The 17,420-nt window shown below is 41.1% G+C and overlaps 1 protein-coding gene across 1 annotated transcript; it reads right to left on the bottom strand.

Moving 5' to 3' along the window:
• Positions 1-9,599: 9,599 nt before the first annotated feature.
• si:dkey-87k14.1 (leucine-rich repeat transmembrane protein FLRT2) lies at positions 9,600-13,172 on the bottom strand. Its single transcript, XM_046413491.1, has one exon. It carries the CDS (start codon positions 12,804-12,806, stop codon positions 10,767-10,769), a length of 2,040 nt encoding a protein of 679 aa, XP_046269447.1. The 5' UTR covers positions 12,807-13,172; the 3' UTR covers positions 9,600-10,766.
• Between the last annotated feature and the right edge of the window lie 4,248 nt (positions 13,173-17,420).

Below are 17,420 nucleotides of genomic sequence, written 5' to 3'. Positions count from 1 at the left end.
TCATTCAAATGACTACTACTAGTATACACTATAATTGTCACACCGCGGTGAGGTCTTGTCTTGTTTTGGGTTTATGTCTTGTCATTTCCTGTTTTAATTTGAAAAGTAACTCTCCTCTCATTTCAGGTCACCTACCCTTCCTCAGTCTGATTGTCTCCCCGATTACCTGATTGTATCCACCTGTTCCCCATTACCTCCATGTGTTCAAATAGTGTGCGTTCCCCTTATCTTGTGCCAGTGTGTTTCGTCAGTGTACATTCACTCTAGCCTTGTCTTTGCCATAGCCTCAATTTTCTAATTTGTTTTTTATTTCTCTGTAGGAGTGATTATTTGTTTCTTCTTAGGTTCTTTTAGGTAGTTTCTCCTTGTAGAGTTCCCTTTCTTTAGTTTTTGCCTCCTGTTTGAGTTATGATGGGAGAAAACACAATATTTACTATATGCAGCAACAACATTAACAGATGCCAGTACTCATTGTCTCTCTGCACTAGATTACCATATATCAATGGCATATCTCGCAGTAAACACCAGGACTGAATGGACCGAGTGTTTAATAAGAAATGGACAACCAAATATCGTTTCACTGAAGTCCAGTCAAAGGTTGCATGTCCTATTTGCGGTTTTAAAGGAATACATCAACCGTCACTTTTCCACCAAGCGTGCTAATTACACTAACAACCAGTCAACACAAGAACAGGCGGCTACCGCTCAGAGGCTGGCAGCTAGTTTGCAGGCTCAGCAAAACACCTTTATCTGACAAACTGCCATCCAAGAATCAAGCACGAAGGCAAGTTATTTGCTGGCATTCAAATTAGCACAGACCAGCAAACCTTTCTCTGAAGGAGAGTTTCTCAAAGACTGCATGGTAGAGACAGCAGGTATCTTGTGTCCTGAGAGCAAGAACAAATTTGAAAAAATTAGCTAATCACGCAGGACAGTGACCCATCATGTCAACCTAATTGACAAAGATTTAGTTAGCAAGCTAAACAAAAATCATTTACATTATATTCCTTGACACTGGACGAAAGTAATAACATAAAGGACACCGCCCAGCTTTTATCAGTTTGCATCCGAGTGCGAAGCAGCTGGGATGAGAATCAGAACCTCTAAATCCGAGGCCATGGTTCTCGACCAGAAAAAGGTGGTCTGTATCTCGGGGTCTTGCTCACGAGTGAGGGAAGATGGGAGCGTGAGATTGACAGGCGGATCGGTGCAGCGACAGCAGTAATGCGGTCGTTGTATTGATCCGTCGAGGTAAAGAGGGGGCTGAGCCGTAACGTGAAGGTTTCAATTTACCAGTCAATCTACATTCCTACCCTCACCTATGGTCATGAACTTTGGGTCATGACCAAAAGAACGAGATCTTGGATACAAGCGTCTGAAATGAGCTTCCTTCGCAGGGTGGCAGGGCGCTCCCTTAGGCATAGGGTGAGGAGCTCTGTCACCCGGGAGGAGCTCAGAGTAGAGCCGCTGCTCCTCCACATCGAAAGGAGCCATTTGAGGTGGTTCGGGCATGTTTCGGATGCCCCCTGGACGCCTTACTGGGGAGGTGTTCTGGGCACGCCACACCGGGAGGAGGCCCAGAGGAAGACCCAGGACACACTGGAGGAACTATGTCACCCGGAAGAGCTGGAGGAAGTGTCTGGGGAGAGGGAAGTCTGGGCATCCCTGCTCAAGCTGCTGCCCCCGCGACCCGGTCCCGGATGAAGCGGAAGAAGATGGATGGATGTAAGTTATCTTGTTCAATTTTACTCTGTCCATTGTTGGAAGAACTCTAAGAAAAATTAAAATACTTTTTCACACTGCATTATTTACACTGGCAAATTTACTGTCCATGCATCATCAACACTTTGCTTAGCCATTACTGATAATTGGCCTACAGAAGTTTTGTAAGCTACTGCTGGGGATTACTGAGCAGGAGAATCCGAGTAGTACTACAGTTACATCTGTCATGATGACTGTGGGCTTGACAAGCAGAAACAGTGTTGTCTACATTAATCACAAAGCAGCTTGAAAGGGAATTACTCGTTGCTGATCTTTCCAGTCTAGAAACCTGCATGGTCATTTTAACAGGCAGCACAGCCATTGAAATGGGCTGGATGCTCAATACAATAACAATTGCACAACTGTCGCCATATAACATTAGCTTTGCTCTGAGGCTGTCTGGGCTACAAAAGAAACAAATGCATCTCCGTACATACGTACACTCTTATAGCTGTCTGATAAATGCACAAATTAACGTAAAGCACATTTCCGTTATTAACTCTTGATAAACTGAATACAACTAGCTGGCCATAACTTGACTGCAGGCCTGCTAAAGATCCATATAAGACGGGGGGCAGAGGGTGAAATGGCCTCTGCAATTCATTGCAGCCCTAAAACTTACTGTGAATTTCAATAAAGTCACTTGCAAAGACTTTAGAGACAAGTGGATATTGATACCACCCTAACTTGCAACCATGTTCTCATTTTAATTTCACGTTATTTAATATTGTCGACAGGATAAAAGTCAATTTAACTTCAATTGACAAACATAACATGGAGGGTGTAGATAATAATACAGATAACTTTACCGTATTTTTCGGACTATAAGTCGCACTTTTTTTCATGGTTTGGCTGGTCCTGCGACTTATACTCAGGTGCGACTTATATAATAAAATATATACGGTAATTTCACATGTTCACGCTGACAGTCGCGAGGGGGCGCTCTAGGCTGGTGTGCCAGTATCTGCTACGCTCCTGTACCACCAAAAAATTTAAATTTAAACATAAACACAAATGCCTCAAAAAGAAAATCATACCCTGCAGATTACAAGCTGCAAGTAGTGAAATATGCAGCCAAAAACGGTAATGGAGCAGCTGAAAGAAAGTTTGTAGTTAACGAGAAACTTGTGAGGGACTGGCGAAAAGCGGAGGATACTCTAACTGCAATGAAGAAAACCAAAAAAGCTAATCGCGGGCTAAAAGCTAGATGGCCACAGCTAGAGGAACAGGGTTTGGTAAACTTATGTAGTTTATGTTATAGTTATCTGAATATCTGTTATTGTGTTACATTAACATACCAGGCACGCATTCAGCCCGTTGTTCTCTAATCTATTGTTATTACTATAATTTACCGTTCAAGATGTAATGTCTGTTCTTGATCTCTGATTTTATAAAATAAATTTCCCCCCAAAAATGCGACTTATAGTCCAGTGCAACTTATATGTTTTTTTCTTCTTCATTATGCATTTTTTGGCTGGTGCGACTTATACTCCGGAGCGACTTATAGTCCGAAAAATACGGTACATGTGATTTTCACTTCAGCTATTGGCACAATTGTTTTGTTTTTTTTAAAATTACATGTCCTTCATCTGCACTTTTGCCATGGACCGTTGGCACAGATCCCTCTTTCAAACAAAGTTTGTGAGCTCATCCTGTGTTGAGCTGACTGAGGTTATGCAAATAGGATTATGCAAATAAGCCTTCCCTCTTGACATCAAGATGGGAGCAAAATCAAAACTGATCGAAAAATCCCACGTTCTGATCTAAGCTACTCACACAAAAGTCACAGAGCTGTCATATTTTACATTTTTTGAGTGGTCTTGTGGCAGTTCATATGTATAGCTGGTCTGACATAATGTGAATACAACACAGTCTTGATATGAAGAGAGAAACAAATAGGAGACTGACTTCATCTCAAATCTCATCTTTGTTGCGCTCTGTTTAAACCACATGTTGCTAGAAACGGGGCTGACAGGGCTGAATGGTTTTGTCAGTTTTTTCTCAATACTGTCAGTCTGCTGCCATGCAACAACTAAAGCTGTGCAGAGATATCATGAAAGAGAGTGAGGTTACAGGTCTGGTGTCAGCACTGTAATATAGCCTACCAGCCTAATATGTTGGTTATAACAGCATTTGAGCCCGAAAGACTGCATGCTATAACTCACCTGTCTGTGCCAGGACTCACATGACTGCATGTACACACGCACTCTCTCTCTCTCTCTCTCTCTCTCTCTCTCTCTCTCTCTCTCTCTCACACACACACACACACACACACACACACACACACACAAATATTTCCATCACATTTGGGGACATTACATAAACTTACATTCATTTCCTGGAGGCTTGACCACCACCTAACAATCACAATAAACATAACTTGCCTAATCCTAACCCTTACCTTAACCTAACCCTAAACCAAGCCTTCATCCTAATATTTAATGATTTACATAATGAGGACTTGCATTTTGTCCCCATAAGTAAGGCAGCTCCTCACAGTGTGACTGTGTAAACAGATTTTTGTCGCAACTAGAATACACATCCACCCTCCCACACACACACAGACACACACACACACACACACACTAGGACGAGGCTCTGCAGGAGTGAGTTGGACTCTAAAGAGCTGTTTCAAGGTCGAAGAAAGTGAGCCAGACCACCAACTCTTAACAGCTGTTTGCTCAGTACAGTACATACAGACCATGTTAGCTAAGTAACAGATACTGATAAACTTAACTTTCTGAAAAACAAAAAGTCAGAAGTAGCAAGACAAGGTTTGATGAACTTGTTTCTAATTTTGTCCCAGTTATATGCTCAATGATAGTAAGTAGGCAGGTTTTTTCCACAACATAATTTGGGACAATTTTGACCTTAACTCGTTTCGTTTTTCGTTTTAGTTATGCCAGTGACAACAACTCCTTGATGACATTCAAGGCCTCAAGAGGATGAATTCCTCTTACTTTGGTGATAGAGTCACCATGAAGCTGACATTTTTGATTTTAAGCAAGAGGTCACATTTGGAGTTTGTCATAAAATTTGCTCCAGATATCCAGGGAACCCAGAGCGTGCCTAGTGCCACCATCAGGTTAAAATAACAGTAAACATTGTAATATCTCAACATACGCTTAACATATTGGTACATAATTTCATTCAGACATTCATGGCTCTCAGATAATCAATTCCAATGACTTTCAACCTGACTGATGTACCTTAGATTCCAAGTTGGCATCTGATGTGTGGGCCCAAGTGAACTTGACTGCATCTCTGTATCTATAGAACCTGGCTTTCTATACACATGGCTCCCTTTCACTGCACTGTGGTGACACTGATAAAATTAAAGAATTAAATTAATACAAACATGCAAACATTTACTATAACTTTGATTACCCGATAGCTCTATGAGCCAGGATGTGGGGCTGTAACACCAACAAATGACCGTCCACTATGTAATCCATCTTTCATTTCAAGCATAAATTACCCCTTTATATCTCTGTTTCAACAGTTAATCAATTTGAGAAGATATACGGACAGACTGGGACAGCATTTTACTACTGATTTCCCTGTGCACACATTTTCTACTCAAGAGCAAGGCGGTGGAGGGAGGCAGTCTATCTCAGGTGAAGTGTCATTAAGGTTGGTAGCTATTTTTCATAATCCAGTGGAGCTCCAGAGATCAATATGTGTGTGTGTGTGGGTGAGTGTGTGTAGGTGGGGGTGGTAGATTTGTGTGTGAGGAGGGAATTGAGGCCGTTAGTGGCTTTCAAATGTAAGCTAACCACAGTAATTACCAGCGGAAATTGAAGGCAAACATTCCTGAGGATAGTGGGTTATTGTTCTTCCATTATGAACTAAAGAGAAAAAGGCACTTAATTTAGTCCACAACTGCTATTGATTTAAAAACACTTACAACATTAAACAGGCTGAATTCCTTGGGAAAGTGCAATAGTTTGGTGAAGAAACTACATGTGGCATTTCTAACCTTAGGTATATTACTTTACAATAATCTGTGAAACCCTGAAGTAATTACCTTGAGTTAAAAGGTTAATGGAGATTACATTTCCCAGAAATTACATTTCCCCATTTTTCTCTTATTCATCTCTCTGTTCTATTTCAGTTGTATCTGTGATTATTCATCCAAAAGGGAACATGAATGTCTGCAGCAAACCTCATTGCAATCCAGTTAACAGCTGTTGAATTTCACTCGAAATCACAACATGTCAAACTGCTGGTGGTGTTACACAAATTTTTAGGGGCTAAACTAAAGTCATTGAAATTGTACATTACAGGGTCTTTGTGAATATTCTGAATTTTGAATGCAAGGATCTTATGTGGATACTGATACCACCCCATGTTGTTTAAATAGGGGCTCTGTTATGAGATAATTCCCATATTTTTGATATCCTTACATTTTGATAATGAAGTTATTCATTTGTGTTATTGCAAGATATTAGTCCATATACTCTGTACAGCTGCTACCATTTTTATTGTTACAACCATTGTTATCATTATCACCATAGTACCTTCTGTATACTTCATCATTATCATTATCGACAGTTCCAATACTTCTGGTATTATTGCAGCTGCTACGCATACTGTTACTCTGTGTGCTCCTTCTCTCACGCCTCCCCACCCCTCCCCTGCTCTCACTGCTTCTCTCTCTCTCTCTCTCTCTCTCTCTCTCTCTCTCTCTCTCCCTCTCTCTCAACCCAACCGGTCAAGGCAGATGGCCGCCCATCTTGAGCCGGGGTCTGCTCCGAGGTTTCTGCCTTCTAAAAGGCAGTTTTTCCTCGCCACTGTCGCCAAGTGCTTGCTCAAGGGGGAATGTTGGGATCTCTGTATTACAATTTAATTAAAGAGTTTGGTCTAGACCTGCTCTAATTGGAAAGTGCCATGAGATAACCTACCTATATAAATTGGATATAAACTGAATTGAATTGGTGCAATATGATTTTATTGATGTTTTTTTTCTGAGATTCAGTCACTCAGAAAGGCTCACTATAGTTAAGATTCTTCAGTAGGATTGAGTTTATTTGTTTTTACTGTAGCTTGTGGCTATGGAGAACCAGACTGGAGCACAGTTCATTTGTGACTGACAACCAAACATCACAGGCCTCAGCAGGATTAACACACCTGGCTGCTTGGATCATTCCACTACAAGTATAATTTTCACCGATGGAGGATCAATCTTTTCAGCTGACTAACTTTATTCAGCTGCATTACCTTTCTCAACATTTACTGAAAAAGCTGAATAACATTCTTCGTTTTAAAGATCTGGCTGACACTGATGAAACAATTGACATAACTGTGCTGCGTTCGACTGAAGCTGTCAGAACGCTGTAAAATGTGAGCACATTAACCAAATCTGAATATAATATTTCATGATTTCAGGCATAGATATACAGTGCCTATAAAATTATTCACCTCGCCTGATGTTTTTCCCATTTGTTGCTTTTATAAAAGGAATCATAGTCAATATAATTTGGCTTTTTTGAGAGAGTAGTGTCAATTAATTAAAACTGTATAATATAAAATAGGTGATTGCATAAATATCCACCCGCTTCAAGTAAGTTTTTAGTAGATTTGTATTTAACACATTTGGCAGCAATCATAGCACTGAGTCTGTGTAGCTAGGTTTCAGTAAGGCTTGCACATCTGGACACTCCAATTTCCCATCTCAGCTTCTTAAGCTTTAAACTCCTTTAGAGTAATCACAAGTGTCTTGGTGGCCTCCCTCAATAGTCTCCTTTTTAAACTGTCACTCTGTTCCCTCACTGTTTGTGAGGATGGCCTGCTCTAGGAAGATTTACACATGTGCCATATTCCTTCCATGTATTAATGATGGATTTAACTGAACAGTGACTTGGAAATTTTTTTGTATCCATTTTCTGACTTATACTTCAATAACCTTTTCTCAGAGTGGCTGGGAGTGTAATTTTGTTTTCACTCTGTAACTGTGGCCAGGAATACTGATTAACCAGTGACTGGACATTTTAGACACAGTTGTCTCCATTTCACTAATTGTAAGACTGCTAGCACCTACTGGCGGGACCTCTGCTGAATTAGGTCAGTCAATTCAAAGAGGGTGAATATTTATGCAATCACTTATTTTACATCATATATTTTCAATTAACTGACATTACTTTGTAGAAATCTGTTTTCACTTTTGACATTTAAGAATGTTTTTTTTGTCTCAAAAAAAGCGAAAAACAAATTACATTGTCCATGATTGCCTTGGTTTCATTGAGCTGACACGATGCAGCCTGTCCCAGCTGACTGCCAGCTGGGACAGGCTGCATAGTGTCTGACAGCTGACAACCACACATGCACACATACGCACCTAGGGACAATGTAGATTAGCCAGTCAACCTAATGTCTGTGTTTTTTGGATTGTGGGAGGAAGCCGGAGTACCAGGAGAAAACCACAGGCACAGGGAGAACATGCAAACTCAGCACAGAAGGGCCCAGACCGGGATTCAAACCTGGAACCCGCGACAGTGCTAACCACTGCACCTCACAGTGCACGTGTCCATAAAATTACCGTTTGCTCCTATGAAGTCTCTCCTAACTGCTGGGTCCTGCTCAAGGTTTCTTCCTGTTAAAAGGGAGTTTTTCCTTGCCACTGTCTGCTTGCTCAGGAGTTCAGGCTCTGGGTCTCTGTAAAGCATCTAGAGACAATTTTGATTGTCTAAGATGAATAACTTGAAAAATAAAAATTGAAAAAAAAATAACTGAAATGAAACTTAGCAATCAATCAGAAAGACTATCCTTACATTCCTCATTCCTATTCAGCCCCCCTTTTGCTTCAGTGTATCAGTGGATTAGAGACATTTACTCCTTCACCATGACCTCTAAGAATCAGTCTTTGCTGTTCTCTTTTCTGTTGCTGTGAGCTGTCATTTCAGTCTGTGAGTTATGCTTTAACACATATATAATTGCGATCAGGTTAAAACCTTTATGGGTGTATTTGTGCTGTAATATCAGTAGCCCTATATCTTTTGTGATTGGACATTGAAACAAGGCACATAGCAGCATGGTGCTATCAGAATACATTGTTAATTCCAATGTGTGACATATTTTAAGAGTTATTTAACAGTGTCACTTATTGTTTCTACTGGCAGCACTAAAATATGGTGCAAATTCAGTGAAATCACGTTTAAATTAAGTGAAATTAGTGTCTCATTGTTCAGTAAACAAATAAGATGTCTGAATGACATTTTATTGTGTGAGTGTGTGTCTGTGTGTGTGTGAGTGTGTGTATTTGTGCGTGTGGGACTTGGGGAAAATGAATGAATATAATTGACCTCTGTCCTCCTGAGTGTCTGGCCCTTTCTTAACAAGAAAATTCCAGATATGCTCCTGAAACCTGCTCTTAAGATTGCCTGGATCAGGTGTAGCCTGTTCTCACAGGCTCTGTTGTTGTTTCCACTCTACTCTCTGCACACTGGAGGAGAGTTGCTTATCCTGAATTTGGGCACTTCTTAAGAGGTGATGCTTAATTCAAGTTCCAGGGCCTCTCAAGGGAAAGGAAAGCAACAGCTGGTTTGCAGCACAACAGTTAATAATGTCTGTCTCGTGCACTCATTTTTACCTCAACTGTGTTGACCCCAAGGTCTGCTAATTTGGTAGAAATTAGCTAATGGTTTTCTTGTTTACACATTCCCATGTGTAAATGTGAAAAAAACCGTATAAATCCAACTGTATTTGTGCTACTTGTGTTACTACTTCATTTCCGTCTGTTCAACAGCTGAACTGCACTGTGCATACCTACCAAACACTTAATATAAATGGCTACATTTGCTCTGCTGTTATCATACAGTGACATCTTCTTGATGACAGCTGCACACAGTTAGCAGTGAGGGTGCTTTAATATGGTTTGTGTTAAGTAGACTTTAAGTGCAATCTGTTTTGAATTGTGAGCCTGCAGTAGTCATACCTCAATGGACCCTCCCTCTAGAAACAGACCTCTTCTGCTATCACTTTGCTCTTCCACATGGGCATTGCTTGAAGACTGAGACTGAAAAAGAAGAAGTTAACTTTGGAGATATGTTTTTAATTAAATATGTCATGATGTAAATAAATAATCAAGAGGAACAGTTTTCCTCAATATCAATTCAACTGAATGTATATACAGCACACTCTTTGTGCAAAAACATGGATTCAAAAGACATTGTAAGCTAATAACTTCAAGGCACATACGAATATATACTGTTTTGTCACAACATTATTTTGTTGAACAAAGGGGAAAAAGTTGCTTCTTAATGAGTTAAACATACAGTAGATGAGAGATGTGCTTTTTTTGCTGCTTACACTGACAATAAAACACAGCTGGCACTAACAACATAACCACTTAACTTTGATAATGTATTAATATTGAAAAGCAGATGAAAGCACTGCGGTCTGCTTTTCTGTAAATGTTTAATGAGTGTGACCTTTAAATTTCGCTTGAAACAGAGAAAAAATGCACATTTGCATAAAAATATGCCCTCTTCCTAGAAAAGGAGTCTAGTAATTTGCATTCTACTGAATGCAGTGGCAATTAAATATTACTTGGATTCCTTGATTAAAAACTGTAATAGACAAGGGTGGTGGATTGTGTGGCATTTGATTTGTGTCTTTTTTTTGTCACACGCTGAATTATTCCAGCTGGTGTCAGCAATTTTGTGATGCAAAGCAGCTAACGTATGAATTCTGAATCTGTATATAGTATACAATGACTTCAAAATAATTCACTATTACGGAAAATCAAAATGAAACCCATCCTTAATATTTATAATAAATGAATTCTGATTGTACATGTGTGTATGCACAGAACTCAAACACCACAATTCTGGAAACCAGAAACCAACTTAGAAACAAACGTTAAATCAAGAAATATTGTCCAGTTAATTGTATAAAATACATTTCTTGAAGACATGGGGTTTCAAATGATATTAGCACTGTACAGTGTCCAGTAAAGAGTGGGTCCTTAATAATAATAAAAATTCTCCTGATGCACTTCAAAATCATCATGTGCAAGAAAAGCTTGCATCCTGAACATTGTTCTTGCAGTAGACCGTGCTGTTGTTCCCCAGGGGGCAGTCTTGGAAGCTGATGCCCCCATTAGGGGTGAAAATAGGCTGAATGCAGAAATCTCCCTTGAAGAGCTGCTCGTTGTTGAGTGAAACTATCTGGAAACTGATTTCAGTCATTTCCAAGATTGAATTATCTTTCTTGGTGCCTGCCTCGCAATAGTTGTTTTTTCTTCGACCCCGGTTGTATTTCCATTTGGTGAATGACTTGGAATGACTCTTCTTGTACATGTGCCAGCAGAAGATGCTGAGGAGTACCACCAGCACCACAATTACAGCCCCACCGATCAGCCCTGCCAGCAAGAGAGGTGAGCTGGGTTCCTGCTGTGTGGCCTGCTCGGGCCCTGATGGTCTTTTATTGTTATCAGGACTGAAAGATGCTGATGTGGTCATGACCTCAGTGCACGCAGTATCATTTTTGGGCTGGTAATTATTGAGTGCATCCAAAGGAATAACACAAATCCGATAGGTGGACTTTGGCTCAAGATTAGCCAGTCGAATCCCACGGTGATCCCCACCCACTATCTTCTCCCTGACAGTGTCCCCTCTCAGACTGGGACCCATCCTTGCCCAGGTCAACTTGTAGGCAATGACTGGAAAAGCTGCCACCCAGCTGACATGGATTTCTGAGTCATTCAGTATGGCAAATGTGACCTGCAAAGTCTCCCTCTGGTGGTCCATATGTTGCTTAGTCCTTAACCCCCCCTCTTTGGTTGAATAGGTGGGGTAGAGGGAGGGTAATGTCGTGTAGGGTTGCCTGGAGGAGGAGGAAACGTACTGAGTGACCATTTGGGATTTTGTGGATGAAGACAGGGATGGGATCAGAGTAGTGTTAGCTGATGAGGTAGGCAGGGGTGCCGTTGTTGTGCTCAGCAGACACTGAACCAGCTCATCACTCAGCTCCCTGATAACCATGCCCCGGAACTTTTCAGGTTTATGGCACATGAAGCCTCGCACATTGATAGAAGCTGGTAGAGATTTAAGCCATGACACCACCCATTTGATGCTGCAGTCACAAAGCCAAAAGTTGTTCCGAACAGTGAGTTGTCTGAGACTGATGAGATCATCAAAGACCCCCTGTGTCAGTGACTGCAGCTGGTTGTTAGAAATATCCAGCCTCTCCAGTTTGTGCAACCCTGCAAATGCCCTGACAGGGACATGGTTTATCTGATTTTCCTGAAAGTTTAATTTGACAAGCATCTTCCCTGGGAGGAATGGGGGCGGGTATGTAAGTGAGTTACGGGCCAAAGACAGCTCCCTCAGGGTGACCAGGTCTTGAAAGGTCCCTGGTGCAATCCCTTCATCTGTCAACAAGTTTCCATCCAACAGGAGGCGCTGCAGGTGCGTGACATTCCTAAATGCTTCCTCTGCAATAACTGCAATCCGGTTCTCATCCAAACGCAACTCTTTTAAATCATCTGGAAGACCAATAGGCACACTGCTCAGATGGTTTTTAGTGAGGAAGAGCATTTTCAGGCTCACTGCCTCATGAAAGGCCCCTTCCTCCACCCCCACTGTAGAAATGGAGTTATCATCCAAATGTAGCTCCTCAAGCCAAAGAAGCTGAGCCAGAGCCATTCTAGAAATGGTCTGAATGTTGTTCTCTTGCAGATGAAGAATCTTTACATTTTTGGGCAAGTTGATGGGGAACTCATCCAGCTGGTTGCCATAGAGATAAACAGTTTCCACAGAAGCCACATGGTGGAGCTCCAAAGGAAACCCAGCGTTATTGATATGGTTGTTGTGAAGGTAAAGGGTCTTATAACCCTCACCAATTCCCAGAGGCACTGAGGTTAGGCTTCGCTCATTGCAGTAAACAAAGGTGCGATCACAACGGCACTCCTCTGGACAGTTGGAGGCCTGGGAGAACTGGAGGTGAAGGCCCAACAGTATAGCTACCCATGGCCTTATAAAGGAGCCCCAGTCCTTATTCCATAAACGCCACTGTACCTCCATTTCAAACGCATCAGAAAACATCCAGACACCAAATGAGAAAACATTTACATTTTGAAAAATCCCACATAATAGTCATTAGATTTTGGCTCTTAGCTTAATATCATCACCATGTCCAGTCTGGTGCTGAATATGGTCTTAGGTTAATCCTTGGTAATTTGTTTAAATCCTAAAATTCCCAGCAGAAGAACAATAGTCTCATTAAGAAATATGACTCCTTCACAGAGAGTCCTTCACACTGTCCGTGGTTAAGCTGGGAAACATTAATAAAGTTCATCACATTTTCATCCTCTCTTCTACCATTGGGTAGAGCTCTCTGTACAGCACTAAGCACTGACGCAGCCATGTACAACAGACTGGAGGGTTATCATTTGACATCCTCTTCCTAGCTTCCTCTCCATCTCATGGTCACACACTGCTGGTTCCTCAGACTAGACATCTGGATCCAGAAACCTGTTGTAAAATGAGAACAATGGGCAAATCAGTCTTTGTTTTTCTCCTCAAAATCGATTCTTTTCATTAAATGCAAAAGGATTTCTTTTCCCTTTCGATCCCACAAATGCAAAGTGAGACATTGTAAATTGGGAGAGCAAAGCAACAAGCATACAGATGACTTAAAGGTGTGTTACATATTCCTCAGACACACAGATAAAAGAAAATGACTTTTGAAAAGGATGAATGTGTGGTACAATGTTGGGAAAAACAAGTTTATTGAGGGTGTCTACAGTATGAGCCCCTGTCTCAAATAAAACTACACTGAATGGATTCAAACTTTGTTTTTCTTCCCCAGTTGATAACCATGAATGTAAACGAACAGAGCATTTAAAAATGGTTAAAATTCACAGGCTTAACGCATTGGAAGACAAAGCATTTTGTGAGCAATTAGTTATGAAATGAGCAAATGAAGGAGAAGACTGGCTTGTTGATGAACACAGTGCCTGGCGTTAGGTTAAATATAGGTGTCAGATGAAGTTACAGGTATTACAGGACTTTCATAAATACAGATATGTTCTCCTGATTATTGCTAAATTACACTTACGCATCACTCTCTTCATTTGATTCATTACGTTTAGCCATCCTGTTGGAAAGGAGGACTGCTGTGTAGTGATGAATGCAGCCTGTCAGCAGAGATAAGATGAGACAAATTTTTTTGTGTGGGAACAAAACTAAGATCAATGTGGACCTCCTACAGTGAGGGAAGGTGCTAGAGTGTGCACAAGGTCATAGGATTACATTAAGTGGAGAGATTTCCTAGCCAACCACATCTGTATCAGTTGGCTTTCAAACAAAAGTTGAATTCAAGAAAAAAAATATCAATAAAACACCTACTACACTTACGAAATATAAATGTAGTGCCTGGAAAGGAAGGGATAATAATGCATTTGCGGTTGTTAGCTGGGTGGTAGCAATGATCAATAAAATAGCAGCAGCAACCAATTGACAGATTGCGGTGATTTGTGGTCATGGGGGGCAAACAGGGCAACTGAGTCCAAAAGTGGTGACCTGACCTCACCGCAGTTATTGTTATTATTATTATTATTATTATTATTATTATTATCAGCAAGGTCTTTGTCATCCTCCCCTAAACCTACACTCAAGTGCCCCGCCAAATACTAGACTGTATTACCGAAGCCTACCTTGTTTAACAGCCCTGTCCCAGTTTGGAGAATAAACTGGTAGTTTATTTCAATTGCTTCTTGAGAAAGAGCATGCAGTGTAGTTCAAGTATAATCCATAAGGATCTTCCTCACACCTTTCCATTTTTGTTTGTTTGTTGTGCTTTCACGATTAATTAAAAAGAAGTGCATGACGATATTAATCGAAGAATTGTATGCAATTATTAAAATGCAATAAATACTATAATAGGTGGGCACTTTGACGTTTATTCCTGCTGTTACCGATTATTCTGACAGTTATTTTGAGAGGAGTGAGCCTACCTTTTTGATATTTCCAGCATATTTGAACATATATGGGAATAAAAGTTCTAAGAAGAAGAAATACAATATTGTTAGACCATGCTGCATTCATTTCTATTTGTCTATTTATTTATTTACCTTCAGAACAGCAGTAGTGTTGCTACTGCGCATCCAACCGGGCAGCTCGATCTCTCCGCAGCTGCGCTTCGAGCGGGCGCAAAGTCCGCATCGTGGCCGCTGCGTCCGCTCACAGCTCCCGCTCCTGCTGCAGCTCCGGGACGGTCTTACTTGGGAGACAATTTGGCCATTATGCTGAGCGCGCAAAGTCCTGAGCGAAGCAACCAGGAAGGAGGTAATGTCAGGTCACCAGCGGTCTGCTCTGCATCTTTTCCCCGCCTCCCTCAAATGCACAATCTGAGACTCTCGGTCATCCGCTGCTGGAGAAGTGCCTGCGCGGCTTCGCGGGAGGAGGAGGGCACATGAAGCTGAGAGGCTCCCAGCCTGACACACTCCACTACGCCGACAGCAAACCGGAATATGAAGTTCATAGTCTGTTGAGACTGTTTCGGAGACTGCCTGGTCCCTCCTGGAGCCCCGAGACTCATTCTGTCTCTGTGAGAGAATGCGCTCTCTCTCTCTCTCTCCCTCCCTCCCTCTCTCTCTCTCTCTCTCTCTCTCTCTCTCGCACACACACACACACACACACACACACACACACATAACTCATACACCCCTTTCCTTCCCTCTTCCTCCTTTACCTCCCATCCTCACTCGCTCATTCCGTGAAGGTATGTGGGCTATGTGTTTTTAAACAGTAAAGACATTTTTTTAGACTTTTAAAAAACAAACAAACAAAAAATAAATAAATTTTAGATATTGCTTGTTGCAAATTACAAATGGGTAAGGGTTAAAATAGAAAAAAAAAATAGAGGAAATGATCAGCAGTGATATTCAAGCTCCCAGTCCTCATCAGTCTATCTACCAGTGAACACACCCTTATCACGTTGTTAATCCTCATTCCAGCTGTCATTTTTCATGTGTACAGGCTTATGCTTTAAACTAACAACATTATTCAACTGGAAGGTACATACATTAGAATAATTACAAGAGAACACAGCTGGATTTAACCCTTCAAGGTGCCCTGGGGCAAAAATAAATAAATAAATAAATAAATAAGAGCTGTGGGCCCCAGTTGAACCCCTGACACATGTTCCCTCAACACATTTTCTTGAAGTCCCAGAAAACAACCAGAATTCACATGCTGGAAGAACGTCAAGATGAGCAAAAACGGCAAGAGGCACCTTAAGTCAATTACCTTTTCTATTTTTATTGTACAGTTAGCCATTGTGGTGATTACCCCAAGAGGGGAGTATTTCCCTACTTATATTAAATACCATGGTAATACTGGCTGAGAAATACATTCCTCTGGTGTGGTCGGAACAACCTGGAGCTAAACCTGCTCAAGACTGTGGAGATGACAGTGGACTTTAGAAAGAACCCAACCACCTTACGTGCCCCCCCCCCCAGGATCTCAAGTGGAAGTCCCACGTAGACCTAATCAGGAAAAAGGCCCAGCAGAGGTTGTATTTTCTGCGACAGCTGAAGAAGTTCAACCTGCCTCAGGAGCTGCTGACCATCTTCTACACCTCCATCGTCCAGTCTGTTCTCTGCACTTCCATCACTGTCTGGTTTGGATCGGCCACCAAACAGGACAGAAACAGACTGCAACGGACAATCAGGTCTGCAGAAAAAATCATCAGGACTATCCCTCCATCCAGGACTTATACCAGTCCAGGGTCAAAAAACGGGCAGGAAGCATCACTGCAGACCCCTCACACCCGGCACACAAACTATTTGATCTGCTTCCCTCTGGTAGGCGTTACAGAGCTCTGTATGCCAAGACCACCAGACACAAAAACAGTTTCTTCCCCCAGGCTGTCTCCCTGATCTCCCCGTAAACCACCTGCCATTGTGTGAACCATCACACTGTTTGCACTACCTCATTCCACTGTTTGCACTACATGTATATATATATTTATCTCGTTTTTTTTCTCTTCTTGTAAATACTGTATTCTTCATTTTTTATTAATATTATTTGTTATTTTTGTATTTTGTATGGTGCACAGGAGAGAGGAAAATCCGGAGTCAAATTTCTTGTATGGTCACACATACTTGGCAAATAAAGCTGATTCTGATTCTGATTTTGAACATGAAAGACTGTTGTGGCACTTCTATCACTTGTCAAACACCAATCACTATTTATATAGTTATTAAAATGTATATTTTTCTTTTGCTTTCTATACTGTGTATGATGGAGTACAAGCTAACAAGACACCACCTTTTTTGACCAAGTAACTAAGTGTATATATTATCATTCAACATATATAACATATGGTTTCATATAAATTTGTTGACTGGGTGTCAAAAGATAAAATCAAAACTTAAATGTGTATTAGTTATATATTTTTTATTTTATCTCTTTTTTCTTTATTGTTGCATGACGTGCGTGATATGCTTTATATGTTTAAAAAAAAGGCATAAAAATATACAGCAATCACCAACCGACATTGTTGCTGCTGACAGGTGAAGTGATGAACATTATCTTGTTACAGTGATACCTGGCAGTGGGTGGGATAGAAAATTTAATCCTTGAAGTTGATGTGTTGGAAGCAGAAAAAAATGGGCAGGTGTAAGTGAGTGACAGCATAAGTGACTTTGACAA

This window comes from Scatophagus argus, chromosome 15 (genome assembly GCF_020382885.2).
Source record: "Scatophagus argus isolate fScaArg1 chromosome 15, fScaArg1.pri, whole genome shotgun sequence".
Taxonomy (NCBI): domain Eukaryota; kingdom Metazoa; phylum Chordata; class Actinopteri; family Scatophagidae; genus Scatophagus; species Scatophagus argus.
This window is presented reverse-complemented; position numbering and strand designations above follow the sequence as displayed.

What these genes read in the sequence shown, in the direction of transcription:
- si:dkey-87k14.1 (XM_046413491.1), bottom strand. Translation starts at nt 12,806, where the DNA reads ATGTTTTCTGATGCGTTTGAAATGGAGGTACAGTGGCGTTTATGGAAT.